Below are 21,080 nucleotides of genomic sequence, written 5' to 3' on the forward strand. Positions count from 1 at the left end.
AATGCTGCTGCCAACCCTTCCCGATACATTGAGGTGATCACTGCTGGTAAATGTGCATAGGATGGCCACTGATATAATCGGAAAGTGGTCACTACTACAACAGTACCTCTGGATGACTTTGACTGAACATAGTGGAGACCCCTGTTGTAGACAGTACACATTGCATTTAAAACTGCAAATGTCTGTGTCACTCCCCAATGAAACCCTTTATTATTTATTTATTCATTAGCCATGTTTATATAACACTGAAGTTGAGCACTTTACAACTAACCAGAAATAACAACGAGGGAAAGAGACAGTGTAACAGAAGAGAGGTTAACAATAACATTGACGGGTTTCAGGGTGCTAAAGATGTTCCCATGAAGAAAAATTACCACCAGGACATTCTAGACAGACATTCATCTGGTAGAAGGGGGAAACATCCTTTACAACGCAAATTTTACCACGCAGTGCTTTTATATCGCAACTTTTACAACACAAACCATTACAACGCATTGCGCTGGGGGGCTCTCTAGGATAGGGAATAGATTTAATTTACTATCCAACACCTTCTCTAGTGTCCACGGGGACTGGAGTTGGAATAGTAAATTAAACTATTCACTATCCAGCACCCCAAAGCGCTATGCGCTGTAATGGTATGCGTTGTAAAAAACGCGTTGTAAAAGCATGCGATGTAAAAGCATGCGTTGTAACGTCATACATCCGGTAGGAGGATCAAGGCCCGTATGATAATCATGTTAACCTTTGAGGCAGATGCATAGAGTTAAAGGAAAGTTATTGTCTTTCGAGATAGAAACATCTGACCTATTCATCTTTACTAAAAAGAATTAAGGTACTACAGAAGTATTCGTAGAATGGCCATATTTCCTAATATTCCTAATTTTCCTCCCCTATAAGCATGCATTGAATTGTTTATTATTGGAGTTTTTTTTCAAGGTACTGACAATACCATTCCTCAGTGTCATGTATGGTGAATCATATATTCTCAGTTTTCTAGCTATGTTTTCTTAATGCATGTGAAAGGATTGATTAACGTAGACTTGTACATTTTATGTATTACACATTTTATGAGCTTCAGTTTCTTCTCTGCCTCACTCTTAGTGTTTTAAAAAAGCCATGTCTTGTTTGATTTGTAATAGTCCGAGCATAACATCTATGTTTTATTTACACAAAATTATTGCAGGTAAATAAATGCATCGAGTTTTTCAGGTAGTAAAAACCATAAAAAGATGGTCACCATTCCAGGAAATTCTGTAAAGTTATTAAATGTTCTTCGAAGTATACAATTACCCCTTCGTTCCTCTTACCATGATGGATCACATATTGAGGCTCCTATGCCCGCAATCACAGTAATTCCCAACATGTAAAACCCCCTCCCCCATCCTTACTTCCTGTACCTTTTTGTGCTCCAAATTTATGGGCAGGTACAGTGAGCATGCTTCAGCATTTTATGGTGAATCCCTTCTTGCAGCAGGGTGCTGACGGGTTTGGGGGCTGCACAGCAATCTTGCGGCTTAGCGTGTATGCTGACTTGTTCCTGGCTGTGGTGAAGATGCAGGAGATTTTGCAACAGGAGTCGGCATGAGCAGTTTGTCAGGGCTGGAACAGGGGGGATGCTAGTCTGCCTGCGATGAGGCATTTGTGAGCATTCGCCTCCCTTCTCATCTCGCCTGGCCGGAGGTCTGTGGTGCTTTGCTCCTGCTGGCTGAGGGCGTGTCATGATTACCAGGGAGACAGAGACTCCTCAGAAACTGGATGATCAGCTTGTGCTGATCGAGGAAACTGACCTGCAGAAATTCTAACACCAATCTATCTGTTGTGCTGCTCTCTATGGGGAGAGTGTTAAGGCAGCTTCCCTCTCATGGTTTTGATACTGTATAGGGAGTTTCCCTATTAGCTAATGTATTTACAGGTGGCATTGGATTGGCTTGGCAGATTGTTGTACATTTATACAGGTTGAATAGTTTTGGAGGGAATTTTTTCTCCAATAAAGGCCTTTTATTTATTTTAGCATGTGTTGGGCTGTAGCTTAATGTATTTATTGCGATGGAGAAGTGAGCTGCGATGAGGAGAAGGTCACAGTCCTCTGATTCTGAGGAGGGTAGTGATTATGAACAATATGTGCCAGCAAGGAGTTCTGGTGGTGCCCTGGCTGGGGCTTTGGTGTCTTATCCTCCAAACATAAGAATAAGCATATTTGACCCTGCTATATGATAATGGGGATTCTGAATCATGATGTCTGTTAGCCAGAGAGATATGTGGTACATGGTGTAAAGTTCATATCCAGGGAGGAACTGGAGGATCTTTTGTCATATATCAGAGAGAATCTGGGCATGTCGCTGCCTCTGGTGGAGGGGGCTGCTGAGGATCCTTTTCCACAATTAGCTAAGCCTGTGGTGCTGGCTTTGCCGTTGCACCCCAAAATCAAGGAGGTGATTTTCAGGTCCTGGGAAGGTCTTGAACATAGACAGATTCCCCATTTTCTTTAAAAACCCTATGCCTTGGAGGAAAGAGATAAGTTGTTACCACATTCTGTCATGGTTGATTCCATCCTTGCCCCTCTCATTGGTCGCTCTTCTTTAAATCCAGATGACTGTTTTCCCTTGGATCAAGTGGATCGGAAAGTGGATTGTGGACTTATGTAGTCTTTTACTGCCTCTAATCGGGTTCTCAGAGTGGCATCGTATGGGACATTGACTGCTCATTCCTTGGTGAAGGATTTTGAAGCTCTGGCGTAAGCCATGCTGGAGAGGTCAAGTGTGACAGATGTTCTCATACATATGGAACAACAGGCAAAGTGTTTGGCTGATGTATCTGCAGATGTAATCAAGGTAGCTTCTGACATTCCTGTTCATCCGTGTCATCAGAGGTTTCTAAGATTCACTGTGGGGGGGTCATCATATTTCCAGGTCCAGGTTATTCTGTTTTTACTGAAGTCCGCTCCACGAGAATTTACCTAAGTGTTGGCTCCCCTGATGGCTGTTCTTCATCTGTATGGGATTTCTATCTTCCCATATCTAGGTAACTGTTTGATCAAAGGTCTTCTCTTCCCCTGACATGTTTACATGTGGAGACGGTGCTAGCTCTTCTGTCATCTCATGGCTTCGTAGTGAATGCGAAGAAGTCTCAGCTGGCTCTGACAAAGGTTCACATTTTCATTGGGCCCGCTTCTGGACGGACCTGGGAATTGTGATTTTGCCAGGCTCAAGGGTCTTAAAGATTCATTCACATCTGCAAGATCTGTTGTTGGAGCCTGTTAAGGTGGTTTCACTCCGGATAAAGGTGCAGGATGATCTGCAGCCATAGTGTTCTTGGTGCCCTGGGCCCAGTGGCACCTCAATGTCCTCAAGTGATTCATCCTGAGGCAGTGAGTTCCATATGTAGAGGATTTGTTGTGTCGTCTTTGTGTGACAGAGATCTGGAAAGAACTGGGCTGCTCCCTTCCAACGTTCTGAAGGGTGTTTCCTTGTTCACTTCAGATGCTGTGATCATTAATAAGGATGGCAGCGAAAGTGGTTCGGGTCCTGGTCATGGGCTCTCCAAGTCAGGAGTCTGAGGAATATCTGGCGAAGGGCTCAGTCTTCAAACTGGAGTGAATTGGAGGTGATTCATCTGGCCCTCCTTCACTTTTCCCATTGGCTGAAGGGCAAGAACTTCATCATTCAGACGGACAACACCACTGCTAAATTGAATGTAAATCAATGGGGAGGCGAAAGCTCTGTCTTTGTCTGCAGTTGCATAACAAATGTTCCTGTGGGTCCAGTCAACTGTGGGTTCTCTTTGGGACATCTTTATTCAGGGAGTTCTGAATTGTCAGGTCGATTGTCTGAGCAGGGAGTTTCCGTTCTCTCAGGTCATCTGTCTTTCTCCAGAGGTATTTGCCAGGGTATGTCGGTTGTGGGGTCATTCCCAAGTGTATCTGTTTGGGAGCCATTGCAATGCCCTACTTCCCCATTTTCGTCCAGAGAATGGGAGGATTCGGCCTCTGGGATATATGCACTGTCGTGTCCTTGGCCAGGGGGCCTGATGTTTTCTTTACCGCAGTATCCTTTGATCCAGAAGTTTCTGATTCAGATAGGCATGGGAGGCAGGGAGGCTCAGGTTGGTCTAGTTGCCCTGGCATGACCTCGCTCTATCTGGTCTTCTCTACTGAAGGAGATGAGGGTTGGTGTTGCGTGTTGGCTCCCATTAGTTCCTTCGCCCCTGAGGTTTCCGTGTCTCCAGGTAAAATTGTTGGTGAAACTCAAGCTGACGGCTTGGAGATGGAACTGGGGGGGAGGTGATGTTGCAGGGTCTTTCAGCTTCTGATTCTGCTTTTGTGCAGACTTCCAGAAGGTTTTCTACCAGGCCTTCATTTGCACAGCATTAGAAGACGTTTCAGGCTTGATGTGATCAGAAGAGTTTGTTTCACTTTCTGTTTCTCTTCTATTGTTGCTGGAGGTTCTCCAGGATGGTTTTCTGTTGCGTCTTAGTCATGCCTCTCCTAAAGTTCAGTGGGCAGCTGTTCAGACTTCCAGGTCGCTTGAAGTGGTCTGGTGGATGATCAGGGTTTAGACTCCAAAATATTTAAAGCTTTTTAAAATCTATGTCCGATTCCGCAGGTGGTGTGTCCTTCTTTGGATCTGCAGTTGATGTTGCGTGCTCTCCAGTATCCCCCTTTTGCGCCCTTGTCTTCAGTGGGGTTACGGCTTTTGACTTTGGCTCGCCGCCTTGGGGAGCTGGGCTCTCTGTCTTGTGTGTCTCCTTTCTTTCAGGTGTTTAAAGACAGGATTGTTCTTCAGTTGGGTCTAGAATTAGTGCCCAAAATAAATTCTTTATTTCATCTTCAGCAGGAAGTGATTCTTTTCAAACCCTCAGTCTCTTGTGGGGGTGGTACTTCATTGGCTTGATGTGCACAGTGTGGTTTTGATCTACCTGGACTGGGTGAAGAAGTTTTGGGTCTCCTCCGCTTATTTGTGAATTTTGGTAAAGGAGGGTCAGCCTTCATCTGAGACCTTCAGCAGGTGGATCGGATCAGTGATTCTGCTTGCAGTGAAGCAGTTGGGTCTTTCATCTCCTCTGGGAATCATGGGAAGATCTACTAGGGGCATGTCCGCTTCTGTGGCTCAAATGCAGGGTGCTTCATTGCAGGAGATCTGTCGGACTGCCACTTGGATGGTTCCTTCGAACATTGTGTCTCATTATTGGGTGGTCCAGAGGTTCGAGATTGGTTGGGTTCCAGAGTTCTGGTTTCTGTGTTGTAAACTGTTTTTTGCCATGTGTTTACATATTCTGTGCATTGGTCCTGGTCCAATTTTTGCCTTGGGTACATCTCACTATATGATTCGTCACTGCTAGAGGGACGAAGGGGTACTGCTGTGTTTACTTACCGGTATAGCATTACTCTGAGCCCCTCTCTCTCTGTGATGAATCAGGGCCTCCTTCCCATCCTTTCAACCAGTTCAGCTGTGTGGTGTTCAGGCCTGTTATGGAACAGGAAGTAAGAGGGAGGGAAATTATGGTGATTCAAGGCACAGGGGCCTCACTAAGTGATTCATCATAGCGAGAGAAGGACTCAGAGTAATGCTACTACCAATAAGTAAACACAGCATTATTTCTTGCCCATTTGAATCAAAACAGCCAACAGTAAGTGCTAGCAAAGAGTATGCCTTTAAACTATCCTTTCAATTGAAGCCTTGTGCGAAGGCAATCTTCCTGTGTTCACTGCACAGGATATTTCCAATTAAATTGGTTAACCCCTATATTTATATCAATATCCCAAACAATTTGAAAACAAATGGATGTAACAGCTGACACCATTTCTGTGCCACTTGATTTAAGAACAATGAGCACGGGTAATGTTTATTGAGCAATCTGTTTGTGTGCAGATGTCTGTCGTCTGTAGCAATGAATCCTGTTCCAGAAAAATATGCAAACCCATTTAGAGTACAACCATGGGAGTTTGCTTCCTAAATTAATTTGTAAATAATCACCGGCCCATTCCCGAATGTCTGACTGCCAAATTAAGAACTAAAAACAGTTTTTGAACAGCTGAGTGTTGGTTTGTTTGTAATGCTGGCTTGTTGGTTTGTTTTGTAATAGTTGTGCAGAAAGCACAGTGAGAAGTGCCAGCTTGCTTGCCAGTGTATTTGTTTGTGTTGAAACCTGCTTTATCCATTGGCTGGCCTCTTTCTCTGGTGCCCAACCCCTCCCCCTCCACATACGCACACACATATTAACAGTACTAATGAACAAAAAGAAATGTAAACACTTTGACAGAACATTGAAATTATGGGAGCTCCATTGAAAGCAACGGTGTGACATAGAACCATTGATGTATACTCCTGCTGCATTCTCATGTTTAACTTTCTATTTCCCTGTGTTCAATTTAGAGCATTCTACTCACAGCGAGTGAAATGTTTTAGTGCACATTGTAGGCCCATTGTCATAGGACCTATCCCTCCCTAGGATATCTCCAGAGGATAGGGCCCTAAATTCAGGCATAGGGTCTAAAATGCCTGGTACAGCCCTTGGCAATGGGTTATTTTTCTATATTAATCCTTTCTTCAGTGGTCCTTTCAGCCATAACATTGACACAAAATAAATGTATGTCAGAGACAGTGTAAATATATGTATTTCATCTTTATGTTTTTAATGGTTTAATACAATTTTGCATCTCTTTTTAATACAGACATCAGCAAGTAAGCCCTCCTCCACCCCCAAGGCCAGTTTCTCCACCGCATACCTACGGGTACATTTCAGGACCACTTGTCTCTGATATGGACACAGATGCACCCGAAGAAGAGGGTGATGAGGCTGATGTGGAGGTTGCCAAGATGCAGTCCCGTCGTCTTTTATTGCGTGGCCTTGAACAGACTCCGGCTTCCAGTATTGGGGATTTGGAAAGCTCTGTCACGGGGTCCATGATCAATGGATGGGGATCGGCATCAGAAGAAGACAACGTCTCTAGTGGGCGCTCAAGTGTCAGCTCTTCTGATGGATCTTTTTTTACTGATGCAGATTTTGCACAGGCTGTTGCTGCAGCAGCCGAATATGCTGGACTTAAAGTAGCAAGACATCAAATGCATGAAGCTGCAGGAGGTACTTCAGCGTTTTTTTCAAATGTGTTTTGTATACATTTTTATGAGTGTTCTGAATTTGTGCTCTAAAGAGGTTTGGGAGTAGATTCAGAAACATCATTTTCATCTGTGTGATATTCTTGCAAATCAGTGAGGTATCCATTTGCATCATGTTTTAGTGGTCGAACTTGTGAACATTGTAGTACAATTAAAGTTTCAGAGTATGTCACTATTGCAGAAAAAGCCCTCTTGCAGTTTGTGATGTCCCAGTAGCCACACATTAGGTCAGCCCGCTGAACCTTGGAATCCAACTTCCTTGTCCTGGGTACAAATGGGAACTGGTTCAACCCTTCAGATTTCCCCACAAGTCTCAAACAGCAGGTACAGTCCTTCTTCTGTACTTCTGCAGATCCAGAAAGGTTCAGAGGGGCTGGTGGTGAGGTCCACTTTTGTACAGTTCAGTAGTCAGTGAGAGGGGGTGACTCCTGAACTCTCCTTAACCAATGAAGAAAATGTTAGCAATAACACCCATACCCACTATTGCAGCATACCTTGTTTGCTTTAATGAAAGCTGACACATGGGTGAAAAGTTATTTTTTCATCTCCTTGCACTCAGTTTTTTTACTCATGTCACATTGGTACGGGTACATTTTTAAGCACAGTAATCTCTATTGATGACAAAAGGCAGAATCTTTACACCTTTTTTACATCTTCTTCCTTCTAAAATGTGGAATATCCTACTCTAAAAAACATTTGCACTCCCAAAGTGCTCTAGCCCCATCTCCTGAACCTTTTGCTGTATCTTGGAGTTGCCATTGAGATGTGTTAGACATTTCTGTGCCATGCGTAACATTTTAGGGAACAAGACTAAAATGAGATTAATGAATTGTACAATAGGAGAGATACCTGCAAGCATCCTTAGCTTTGTCGCCATTGTAACAGGAAATAACTCTGCCATTTTTTCTTCATTCCTTAGAATAGAGATATATCTTTATTTATACATACAGTAGTTTTTTATGGAATCACTTTTTCCAACTGAAGTTCTTTGAATTAAGGAATGTTGCGTGCTGAAGAGGAATACCATCCAGGCCAGATATTATTAGTAGGGATTTATTTTGATATGAACACAATCAAATGTCATATTGTGTGGATTTGCCAAAAAAGCATGCGTTTGTGGTTTGTTTTTTAGGCCGTAGGCATTATCATCCGTCACACTGCCCCAGGCCTACAAGCCCTTTGTCTACAGACAGCAACATGAGCACGGCAGTAATTCAGAAGACCCGACCTACCAAAAAACAAAAACACCAGCAAGCACATGCGAGAAGAGAAGCTTACCCCGATGGTAAGTATTGTAATGTATGGAAATCATTTGGAGCTCTATGAGTAATGAACTAACAAGGAGTGTATGATCTGTGATCTTACCACACCTTCATAAGAGGCAAGAGATTGGTTGCTGAACGCATTGGTAAATTATAGATTGACCATGTGAGTGGTGTGTACTGTTATTATTTAAGTAGTGCTGAGAAAAGTAAAGGACATTGGAAGTAAAACAGCGTCGAAGTCCATTTCGTTCCCTCATAACCATCATGTCAATTAAACAGTTGATTTAACATTTTTATGAATCACTAATTGATTATAATATGTCGCTATGTGATGTAGGTTCGTGGACCCATGACACATTTTGACCAATTGCTGTCTTTTTGTGGTCCATGCAACATTCCAAATATAAAGAATCATTATTCATAATTTCGAATTATAGTGTCTCTGCTTCAAAGGGAACTAGGAAGTACTGAGTTTCAGGTGTAAACAATAAAGATTATTAAGATGTTCCTTAACGTACTATTACACTTAGATGTAAATTCAATTATTTTTTGTCATTCTAAGCAATTATCAGTGTATTGGCTAAGCCCATCAACGACCCTCCATAATATATCAATATACTTTTTGATCAAAGATTAAATCTTGTATAATCATGCTATAGGAATCTTGTGAGATATTCCTTGAATGGACATCAATGGAGGTTTGAGCTAATTGGCTGATAAGTCCATCTGAAGTGGACTGACCAGAAAAGAGAAAATACCTCAACCTTGTGTTGTAATACTCCACCAATGCACCAGAACTAGCTCCTCCTCTGTTGTATCAAAGGGTGTCAGTCTTTCCATCCCCCAAAATCTCTTCAGGAACCATGGTCCTTAGTGGTGAACTGGGATCCTATTGCCAGCCTGTATCTCAAAGATGACTGCTCTCCAGTAGACATTCCCTCAGAGGATGGACAATTATGTGCATCAATTGGAAGGTTTACATATTCCCAGTTATTTCAATCTAACCAAACACTCTACACAAATATTAAATTACTATTGTTATTATTACAATTATTATTCTTATAGTGGTATCAGTAGCAGTAATTGTGACAGTGCATCAAGTTTATTTACTTAGGTTCTGAAACAAAGTACAAAGTTGAGGACATATTAACAAGGGCCGGCGATAAATATAGCAAAGCACGCTTAGCGCTTGCCTATTTATCGCCATCTATCTCTGAAATGTATCGCCCGGTTAGCACATTATCCACAACGCGTATCGCCGAGGCGATAACAATTCCAGAGATAAGGTGGATATCGCCATTTTCCATGATGGAAAACGGCGATATCCTAGATGATAGGGCCTGTGGTCTTAGCCACAGAATCCAGCCCCCATGTTAAGTATGCCTTAGTCAGGAATTGAACAGATGTTAAATTCCTGCGTTAAGGCATACTTAGCGCGATTTAAATAATCGCTACCTTCCTTGTTTATATCGCGAAGCTTCCTTCGCAATATTTCTCCTGGTTGATTTCACAGCCACGCCTACTGTGCATCTCATTAGCGATGCAAAGTTAGGCGTGCTGGAAACGGGCTCTAAGTCAGCAAAACACGCAATGGCGTGTCTTTGCTGATAAGGCGATAAAATTATCGTCGCTTTTCGGCCGAAGACGGCCGCAAAAGCGGCGATAATTTTATAGCGCTGCCTTGTTAATATGCCCCTTGTTTCTATGAGGCTCACACATCTAAAATACTATGTTCTCAATTCACAGATCTTGTCCATCTTGAATAGTTATGTCTCACTCTTGCTCTAGATGTAAATTAATGTTAATTTTCCCAGCCTGTTTCAAAAAGTATTGCCTGTGTGCTTTACTTCAGACTAGTGGAGGAGACACTCATTTCGATATGGAAGTGGGTTATGCTCTGTAGTGTATTAATCAGATGTACGCATATCAATAGTGGAATAGCATGTCTTTCCTAGCTTTTGCATCCGGCAATGCTTAAAGGAATGTCTTCTGTTCATATTGTTTTAGAGGGTTTAAAGTGCACGTATACCTTCAAAGGGCATGATCTACTGATTTGCAATAAAAATTGTTTGAAATATAACATTTAAGTATATACGCATTAGGAACATTACCTTTAGTAATAACAAGGGACTGCAATAGGAATACAGTCTATTTTCATACACTCTCAATAAGTCAGGCTCTACACTGTCTCCTTCTTTGTCCTGTACATTACACTTCCCCCTGCTTACCCACCTGTCCCGACACCTTTTTGTCCATTCACCTGTCCGTCTGTCTGATAGGCACAGTCTATGGTCTCGCCCCTCTATGGCTCGTGTAAATGAGCGTGCACAAGGCAAACTACTAGAAAAACTCTCCTTTTCCGCTCTAGGGAACCATTGCAAGACAATGTTGAGATTAGCCTGCCTAATTATCAAATCAGTTGGGTAGATTATACCTTTACAGTACTAAATATAGGTGCCATTTTTCAGGCTTCATTAAGCCACCGCTCAAGCATTTCAACACTGCGCTCTGATTATACCCAAAATCATTTCATAATGTAAAGACTGCTATGGATATTTTGTCATTTGCATTTTGTCTTGCTGAAATTAGAGCCATACTTAATTGTAGATATTAGTCTTTTTATTTCAAAGATCTTTTTTATTTAGGTAGTGATGCAAATTGGAAGTTAAAGTACTTTGATTATCCTTATATTGTTCACGTTTCTTAAGTCAAAGGCATTTTTTCGATGGACATTCGTCGCCAATTAAAAAAAAAAAGTTCAAGTTTTAAGTTTTAAACTTAAGTTTCCATCCCATTTAATGAGTGTGAAAGTTTGGTGAATATCCACGCATCCTTTTCCATTTTCGTTGATTAACAAAAATAGCAGTGAAGCGGCCCTCATTATGAACCTGATCGCACTGAAGCAGTTTTCCTGTGACCTTACTAGCATTACTGACATTTAGTACTAGTGAGATAACCTCACCAGGATATGTCCTCGTTTTATACTGGCATCCACCAGCAAAAGCTGGTTGCAAAAAGAGACCAGCATGAATAATTATTGTAGCCACAGAGTGTGGAGCACCCCCAGAGCTGTCTTTGAGTTTTATAAATGCATTCTATAAATTATTTAAATATTATGTATTTGAATGGAAACACCAATCAATCAGGTGTGTTATTTTGATAGCCACCAAATGATAACTTTGATTCACTGCTGCTTATACATATATTTACAGCCGATGCATTAATCAACCTTGTTAACGTATAGACTTGCAGTTGTACTTAAGATTAATCACTTTTTGTGACTACCTAATACAACCAGAATTGTTATCCTCCCCCAAAATAACCAAAATGGTTGGGATTGTCATAACATCTTTGGCTGCTAAATGACCCCATGTTATTTGTTATTACTCCAGACAGTCCTGACATGCTAGCCCAAAGGACTTTTTATTCTGGGACTTACAGTTTTATTTTTAGAGTTAGATTTATGATTTTAATACCCAAGGCTGTCAGGAAGTGTTACACATGACATAGGTCTGATTGGAAGCTGTGAATATTGCAAACTGCAAACAGCGATTTATGTAAATTTGAGCTCTCACCTCCCAGCTTATACTTTCATAAACCATAGACACGATGTGACAGTCACAGTTTACTCAATTTTATTATTGTCTTTTTTGCATCTAGATTTATCCCAAAGTGCTCGGAATCAGCCTAACTATGCATTTTAGTGCTCGTATAATTCACTTAAACAAGAACATCCTGAAACTGGGCAAGACTACACAATGATGATTTTTTGGGTGGGTGAGGTCACACAACTTTCAGGGGGTGTGTCATTAATAATACCAGTCTACACAAAATATTGTACTGGAGTTGATGCACCACAACTGAAAATTGTTTCCAAGTTTCTAGCACACAGAAGCTCCCTCCTCCCATATGCTTTGCACGAGTGTGTGTGAACCAGGTTTATCATGGTTGCTGGATAATAACCACACAATTTCCAGTGCTCAGAACACTTTACCACATTAACTCAGTCTATGTAGTGGAGTTCAATAATGTCCCCCAGGGTACACAAATATATATGGCCCCTGAAGAAAAACACACCCACACACATACTGTCACACTCCTGCACCTTGCAATGCTGTCAAAAATGTGAGATGAATGCAGTAGTGGTACCTGCTTTATGTGCCACTATGGGATTATACTCCATACTACATGTCACACAACTCTCATTGGAAATATTTTCAAGTAGTGGTAGGTTATATGGCGGGTAAGTAAACTTAAAAATGCAGGATTAAAAAAATTAAAACCAACAATAATGTGTGCTTATGTGGCACGTCTGATGTTTCTAAATGTTATTATAACAGGTGTTACTACCAACCAATTTACTGGTACTGAATTGACCAACCTCAGAAGGAGGGCAGACTGAGTATTCATTACCAGAGACTTGTACTTGTTGCACTACAGATGTTAGAAGCATGTTTTAACTCACTGAGCTATCATGTAAGCAGTGAGAACATCATACATTAAAAACATGCTTTTAAACGTGATTCCATCTCAACATATATAAAATATAAACATCCCTTCAAGGTAATTGGGGAAATACACAGGCAGACAAAAAAAGCCCTTGCTCAAGCTTTCAATGTTGTCTAACTGTACACGAAGATTATAGGGTATTATACTTTTTCTTGTTTTCTATATTGAGCTGACCGTGATTTTAAATTTACTACAATTCTTAATTTTGTATGTGAACTTTCTATGCATTTGCCACTTAGATGGTTACCTATTGCACCTATGGTGCTCACAACTAGTGAAATTCACAGATGGCCACTTGTCTCGTGTATCGAAAAGGGTGAAAATAAAGAAAGAGGGAAATAAAATACTTCGCTATGGCCCCAAATTAATAAACCCGTTGATATGTTACAGAGATCATTAGATGCACTCAAATTAAGAAGCACATTTTTGTACCGGAACATAGGCTGTTCAGGAGGGAAGGCACACTGTTAACCCTGTGGCATGTTTTACTATGTGGGGCTCAACAAAAGGAGAGGTAGGGAGAGTAAAGCGACACTCTTAGACCCCGGTAATGATAAACAAACAATAGAAGAGTGTCAAATGCTATAAACTTAAGCACGACCACACATAGGGAGCACGACAACGGCTTCAGTTAAGACGTTTTTCAATGGTTGAAAGGAAGCCCTCACTCACCACCTAGTGATGACATGCTTCATCACGCAATTTCCAGACACATAATTTTAAGTCTTTCCCTAGTGATCATTCTAATAAAGTTATTTTTTGATACACTACGGACTGGTTTTTAACCACCCAACACTCACTAGTTACTTTCCCTCCGCACAACACTGCCTAAACTCACCAACCCGCTCCGCAGTAGATCTGGCGTCGCAGCACACCGAAGAGACACTCGGTCTCTTTGGTGGGCCCAATGATGAAGCATGTCATCACTAGGTGGTGAGTGAGGGCTTCCTTTCAACCATTGAAAAACGTCTTAACTGAAGCCGTTGTCGTGCTCCCCATGTGTGGTCGTGCTTAAGTTTATAGCATTTGACACTCTTCTATTGTTTGTTTATGTTTTACTATGTGTCAAAGCACCAAATTAGAAAATTTTCAACTTCCAGTTGACACACACTCCTATTGACAGAATGCCGGTCTCGCACAGTGCCTCCTCATTGTGCAGGAGACATCCTCAAACCTTGCATGCTTGAGTTCTGTGGCAGAAGAGCTGCCTGAAAGGTGTGATGAAATAAATGGCTGTGGCTCATAGCTTTGGGGTCCTATATCCAAAAGCTGTGGCCCATCCAAACTTGAGTTATTCTGACTTGTTCAGCAAAGTGTGCTCTAGGTAAAAGGTTACAGCTCTTCTGGTTTAGAGTACGGTGTTAAATGCAACATTAACATCAAAAGCGCAGAATATTTTAGGGTTGACCTGAAACAGGTTTAGAAATGTTAAACTGGTGAATAAGTGCTTACTGCACTCATGCGTGTAGCACCAGTACTGAATTTAGCCCTTCAGCATATGACAGGCAGAGTGCTAAATGCTCCAGAAACACGAATGACATTGATTCTGTCCACGAGAACGTTGTCTCTGTACCAAACCATCCCTTCCATTGGTGCAAAGAGTACACACACACACGTCACCAAAAAACTGCAACTAGCCACGGTAATTACAGCAATCTAGCAGGGGATTCAACACAGTTCACAATGTTCACGGATCTTGTGGAGTAGATTCGTGCTGCCACAAAGTTATGTGCAGTGAGAGTAAGTAGCACAAAGCCTTGATATTGTATTTACTTTCCACCTCAAAACCTTTTGCCCTGGTAAAGTAGCTTTTTGTAGCACATATAGAGCTTAGCATTGATCTGCGCTACATTGCACCAAGGGGGCTTTCCCTGGGTGGTCGTTGGGCATTCCAGGGAAACCACTCACGGATTTTTATGCAAATGTAGCACTTTTCACAACCTTCAGATAACCGCCAAGAGACCAGTGGTATTTGCACGATATATAAGTGTTATTAACATTCATAACAAATGCTTAGCTACTAAAATTGACAGACCAGGCTCTGGTACAAAAATATAACACCTTATTGAGGCAGGCCAAACAAAGTAGGAGAAACACTGTACAGCATACATCCAATGGGCAAAATGTTTTTTTAAATGTCTAGACATAGGGGTTTATACTAAAAGAGTATGTTTCTGGTACAAAAGCTATTCTATACAACAGACATACAAATTTGCACTATGGCACTAGGCAGCCATGTCAGAGCTGAGGAAGAGATCAGCATCAGGACATATTTATTAAATGTGGCTCTCTGTCCTGGGCTCTGCCCCTAGAACAACACTGCACATTTGGATCTTTGCTTGCTACCCTGAATTGCACTGAATTACTTTAAATCTGACCCTTTGTTTTGCAGTGTGTTTAGCTACTGAGTTGTGCTAGGAAGACACATACCAGACACATTCCTCAAATATGAGCACTTGACTGACGCATGGCATACCTTGCCAAATCCGATTTACAGATTTTGTTGTTGTTGTTTTTTTGTTTGTTTCGCAAGCCACATTTGCTTATGGTGTTTAGACTAAGGTCTTCCTTTTGTAGTTTAGAATGACGTTAGAACATCTTTTTGATCATTGTGCCAGCCTTTGTGATTCGGTGACTACATCTGTACATTTGCGTTATTCCTGTGGCGGATTTTGCCTTGGGATGAAACTGTCAGAGACTGGGAAACTGTTACCTGCTGTTTGTACAGCAGACAGAGAGTTATCGCTTGTTTAACGTCTACAGTCCTTTGCCAGTCATAACTTGAAGTAACGATTCAATCTCTGCCAATATGAAGCAAGGCTTCTGTATCCAATTAATTCATGTGAAGAACTTTGACAGTATTAGACACTAAAGAGTACCCCCTCCAGCCGAACTGACAGAAACGGAAACACCTCTTATCTGGGTCTAATTCAATTAGATATAAAATATCAAACATATTATATTGACATTTTTTGTTATTGTGAGATCGGAGACAGAAACTGCCTTGCTCTGGCTCACAGGCGCCATTTTATGTTTTTCTGATATTTATTGCAAGCAAATATTGCGGAGAAGGGAAGGCAGGCTCTAATCATTTCTCCTCATGCCATCACACACAATATCGACTCCTGCTGAAAAGGTAATGCTTGTTCTCCCAGGAGGCTATCCAAGGATAATGCAAACATGGTGATGTTGTTGAGAAAAAGCCTTTAATGAAAATGCCTCAGGTGGCCCAGGTTTTATTAAACCACCACCTTCAAGTTTAAGAAAAAAAAAATCCCGACAACCTTAGGGCTTTGTTGAGAAAGCGTGTAATGGGCGCTCCCTGAGACTAAACCATCTTGTCATGTTTCCTACATTTGCTAAAAGGAGGAAACAAAGGGGGTATCGCGGGCAACGATTGGCCCCACCTGACTCTCCGCAACAACAATCTGATTAGGTATTTCATTACGGCATTTCATTACCAGCCCGCACTTTTTTCAAAGCGGAGGGCCATTTACCTCCACCATCATAAGAAAATATTATAGATGCTTATCCAGACATCCAAGAAGGGTTTTCCAACCACGTCTCCCCATGATTTCTTTCACTTGACAGAAAAATGTAATACAAACCACACAGCATGATGAGCATGAGCAATTTTGCAATGAGTGGCTCTCTGCGAGATTATCTGCACTTCATTCTGAGTATTTCCTCTCGCGCGCGCCCCTCTGATACGCGGCGACATTAAATACTGCCCTGACTCGGTGCACATGGGCGGCCTGGCATCTGCCCAGACCCCCTCAGTCAGAATATTATCAGATTTCAAGAGGTTATTGCAGTTGCTACGCAGACTTTGTGAAGAGGGAACAAAAGGTGCAAATCCCCAAATTGTACTAGATGTTCTCATTTATGGCACCCCTGCGAAGCCATTTTGCTGAATTTAATGGGCGTTTTATCAGTTCATGCTCTTTTGTTGAGAGTGTTCCTAGCTGTGAAATCGGCTAAGTATCAGACATTGATATGAATGCTTCAAGCGAATAGTTAGTAGAAAATATGGGGGAGGGGGGGTATTAAGATATTAAATTGTCAATGAACTAGAAATAAACAAGAGATTGGTCGTTTTATCCCAGATACTGAAAATAGTGAGGTAGAATGGAAATCAATTCATTTACAAACTGCAGTTTTTTTTCAACGCGTGGTAATTTTTAGGGGCAGCATCTGTGTGTCTTGTTCTGCATGGTCAATAATTCTGCATATGGTAATGACTGGTAAACACTTGTGTACTATTTCAGTAATCAATTGAAAATCCTTACAAACTGTACTGTGAAGAACTTCACTGGTGAAATATCTGATGGAGACATAGCAGAGGTTCTCTAAGGGGTGTTACGTCCAGTGCTTTAAATGGGCAGGTGCTGGCTGGTACTGAGTACCTGCACTTCTTTAATTTGAAAGGAAAGTGTCTGAACTTCTCGGCACTGCCTCAATACATTTAATGGGAGAGCACCAGCACTTCTCAGCAGCAAACACATACTCTAAAATGTGAGTACTAACAATGATTACATTCCTCTGCTCCGGGGGGTTTGGGGTTTTTCTAATGCAGCCGCGGTCAGTAGGGGAGTACCTGCCGGGGTGGTGACGTGGGGAGGAAGAGGGGCAGGGTCGGGGGTAGTAATCTATGGATAATGGACGTTTACAGGTAAGTAAACATATACATAAATCAAACAAATTTTGTTGCGTGCACTGCATTGCATTTAGGGATGCAGTGCACACAACGAAATTCGTTTGGTTTATGTATGTGTTTACTTACCTGTAAACTTCCGTTATTTATAGATTACTATGGGTACTCCCCTACCGACCGCGGCTGTTCTAATGCAGTGGTAGCTTCTTGAGGGAGTGCTGTGGGGCGGGGTAGGGGTAGGGTGGTGGGTAGTAAACTCCGGTATGCGGCAGAAGCGAGTTAAGTACAGAAATAAATAAATAAAACACATTACATTGCGCGCACGCTGCATCGCTGATTGGGTTGCAGCGCGTGCAATGTAATTTGTTTTATTTATGTACTTAACTCGGTTCGGCCTTATGCCGGAGTTTACTACCCACCACCCCGCAGCACTCCCTCGAGGAGCCGCAACTGTTCTAATGTGAGAGTTCAACAGAATCGGCCACTCAAGAAAAAGGTTTTGCTCATTCAAGGCTTTACAAGTATGCAAAATGGGTTTAGTTTCCCCTAATACAAGGGTGCAGATCTTCAAACATTCATTCCAGCTCTCCGTTTGTTGGACTCAAGCCGTGAAGCAGCCTGCAGTAGCATACTAGGCTATACATTAATTCTCATTCATTCATCAGTGAGCACTGTTCTGAATTAAGTTGATTGCTTGCAGTATCAGTTGACCCGTGTGGAACAATTGTGTAATTTGCACTTACGATAAACAATAACATCAAATAAAAGAAAGCACAATATGTTTGTCCCTCCACTTCCCTGCGCCTCCGAACAACTTCTAGGGCACTTTGACGAGTTGTGCATTTTCTTCTGAGTAGAAAAGCACCACAAAATAAAAAGAAGCTGCCAAAGAGAAAAAAGCACTGCAAGCTGTGGTTTTTATATAGCAGTGTATTAGTCGACCCATAAAAAGCCAAGGCTTTCTAAATTCCATTTTGTAATACACCAGCCTCTTGACGCTCTCATATCGGTGCCAGATAATTGTTCATGACCTCACTTTAGAATGTTGGAGGATTAACCATCAAGTGGAAAGCAGTGAGGTATATTCTGATGAATCCGAAATAAATGTGACCATAGAAGTGAGCGATAATTAAGGAGTTGTCAGATGCAGGTTTTCTTAAACCCTTATCTAAGAGAGAAAGAGCACATGCCAGACCATCCCATCTATTAAAGCCTTTAATTTAAAAGCTGCTCATTGTACTACTTGTGAGAGCTTTTTCTGTCGTCATCTCTTTTTCTAAACACCTAAATTAATGTACACAATGTACAGTATCAAGGCACCCTTTTTGCATTGCACTAATAATGTAACTTTGTTTTTGAAGTTGTAATGCAATAAGTAAACAAACACTGAAAACTCGCATGTCATTTTGTTGAGCCAACGTGCAGGTTTGACATTAAGCATTTTGGGCTTAATTTACAAAGGTATTTGCCCACCTAGGTTCAACATAGTTGCATAGATGGCATTGTTTACATGTGGAAATCCAAGTTTAGTATTCACAGACTAGGAACTTACACTGATAAATAGATTTACCCCAACCTACTATTAATCTATTCCGATGTAATAATAATTGAAAGTGTATTTGGTCATTGGGAAAGACACAGGTAATTCCAGGGAGCATTGCATACAAACTTGGTAGGGACTTAATGGCCTTTTGAGTTTGGGGGTATTCACAAACCTTTTCAAGGTCATTGTTACCTTTGAATAGGCTTGGTGATTTATTATGCAAATGCCCATCGTACTTGGAAATGGAAAGGAATCACTCACAACACAGGTGGGGCTTAAGAAAAGCGGATTGGTTACATGAAAAAATATTTCACATTGGGATAAAAGAAATTACCATTGTGTGCGCCAGCGACAGTTTCTCTTCGAGGGCGTTGGGGCTCCGCCCCCTTTACTTTCCCTGTCATTGCCAAAATAAAAGCAAAGTGTATCTGTTTGTTAGTTATCTTAATTAAATGCTGCTTTTACTCTACACACATAGCATTCCTTTTTGGTATTTCTGGAGGCCGAGGCTGCCACACACCGCCACTCACTGTGCGATGACACTATAGTCTGCAGTGACGCCAACGCTAAGTGATGCGTTAAACCTGCTGCCCCTGCCATGGGCAGACTCAAACGTTTACAGTATTTGCCGGGGTGATGATCTGACAGCCATTGAGCCTGTGAGGTCATCAGCTCGGCAAAGACATAGCCACGATGACCAGTCTCCACCCCCGATGACATGGAAGTGAAATTAGCCCCAGGAGTTTTAGACTGAAGCCCTGTAATGCTGGGGCTTCACGTCAATCAAGGAGCATGGCCCACCCACCTTTCCCATCTAGTCATAAAGGGGTGGCTCCCGGGTCCCACCCTGTGAGGGGTTGGTGCCACCCTGTGATGAGTTGAGAAAGTGTTGGGTAGAGTCTACAGGCAGGCTGGAAGCAGGGAAATCGAGTCTGAGCATTTTATTACCAGGACTCTTGAAGGCAACTGCGCTGACTTGAGGTGTCAGCTTCCCGCTCTGCACTTTGTGAGGAGGTCATTTGAGGTCCAATGTGAGGGGTGTGTGACTTTCAGAGGCACTGTCTGGCAGCGAGGACCAAGCGTGCGGCATGGAGCGAAGGTGGTGCACACTGCAGGTGCGTGTGTACTCTCGGTACTCGGTGCGTGTATTACTAAGGCTATTTTATACAATACTTTTTAGGAAGAGGTCTGGTGCTTCTGAAAATAAAACAAATGAATGTAAAAGCTCACACTATCCATATTGGTCAATTCAAAACCCCGAGTCCTTTCTCCCCGCCAACATATCCAGAATAGGCCCTGTAAATTTGCGCTGTAATCTAGTAGAGTTTCCGCAGTTCCTGTTTCAGGGAGGGAGTAGGCTTTTAAGAAAAGTTTCTCACTTTCATTGAGCCTCTTTTCAGATAATGTGGTTACACATATCCCTTCACACACACTCTGGTTTGCTCTTTTTTTCTTCAACTGGCCTCTCTCGGCCCAACGTTAACAAACAGCTCCCAATACTGTCCTTGCACACCTCTCCTCCTACACAAGCTATCATCAAGCACCACTTGTACGTCTCAGAAAGGCCATGGGCCATATTATCAAGAACGGCGCAAACATTATCGCCGCTTAAGCGGCAGGAAACTGCAGCTAAAACGGCGATAATGGGGCTTGATAATATGCCCTAAAGAATTCCAATAGAAGCCCAGGTTTGATGTCCTTGAGTCCAGAACCTGGGCTTCTATTGGAATTCTCTAGGGCATTTTAGAACATTGGAATGTTGGGAGCTCCATTGCAGACAATGGAGTGCTCCCTGCTTCTACGGGTCGGTAAAGGCCCGCAGAGCAACATTCCAATGTTCTACAAAGGCTTCTCGAAGCTCGAGGGGATTTATATCCCCTCGAGCTTCGAGAACCCTTTGTTTAATTTGTTAGAACACTCTGCCCTCTAGTGGCAGAATGTTCTAATAGCCTTATAGTCCTTCGTAGCAGGGCTATACCGGCTATTAAAGTCCC

General features: G+C 42.1%; 1 protein-coding gene across 1 annotated transcript in view; it reads left to right on the top strand.

Moving 5' to 3' along the window:
- The window catches only part of ROBO1 (roundabout guidance receptor 1), a 1,545,337-nt gene that overhangs the window by 1,513,273 nt on the left and 10,984 nt on the right, over nt 1–21,080 (top strand). The window contains exons 27-28 of the mRNA XM_078658344.1: nt 6,671–7,080; nt 8,248–8,400. Coding sequence (XP_078514470.1) covers nt 6,671–7,080; nt 8,248–8,400 — 563 coding nt within the window. The remainder of the gene's footprint in view (nt 1–6,670; nt 7,081–8,247; nt 8,401–21,080) is intronic.

This window comes from Lissotriton helveticus, chromosome 8 (genome assembly GCF_964261635.1).
Source record: "Lissotriton helveticus chromosome 8, aLisHel1.1, whole genome shotgun sequence".
In the NCBI taxonomy this organism is placed as follows: Eukaryota; Metazoa; Chordata; class Amphibia; order Caudata; family Salamandridae; genus Lissotriton; species Lissotriton helveticus.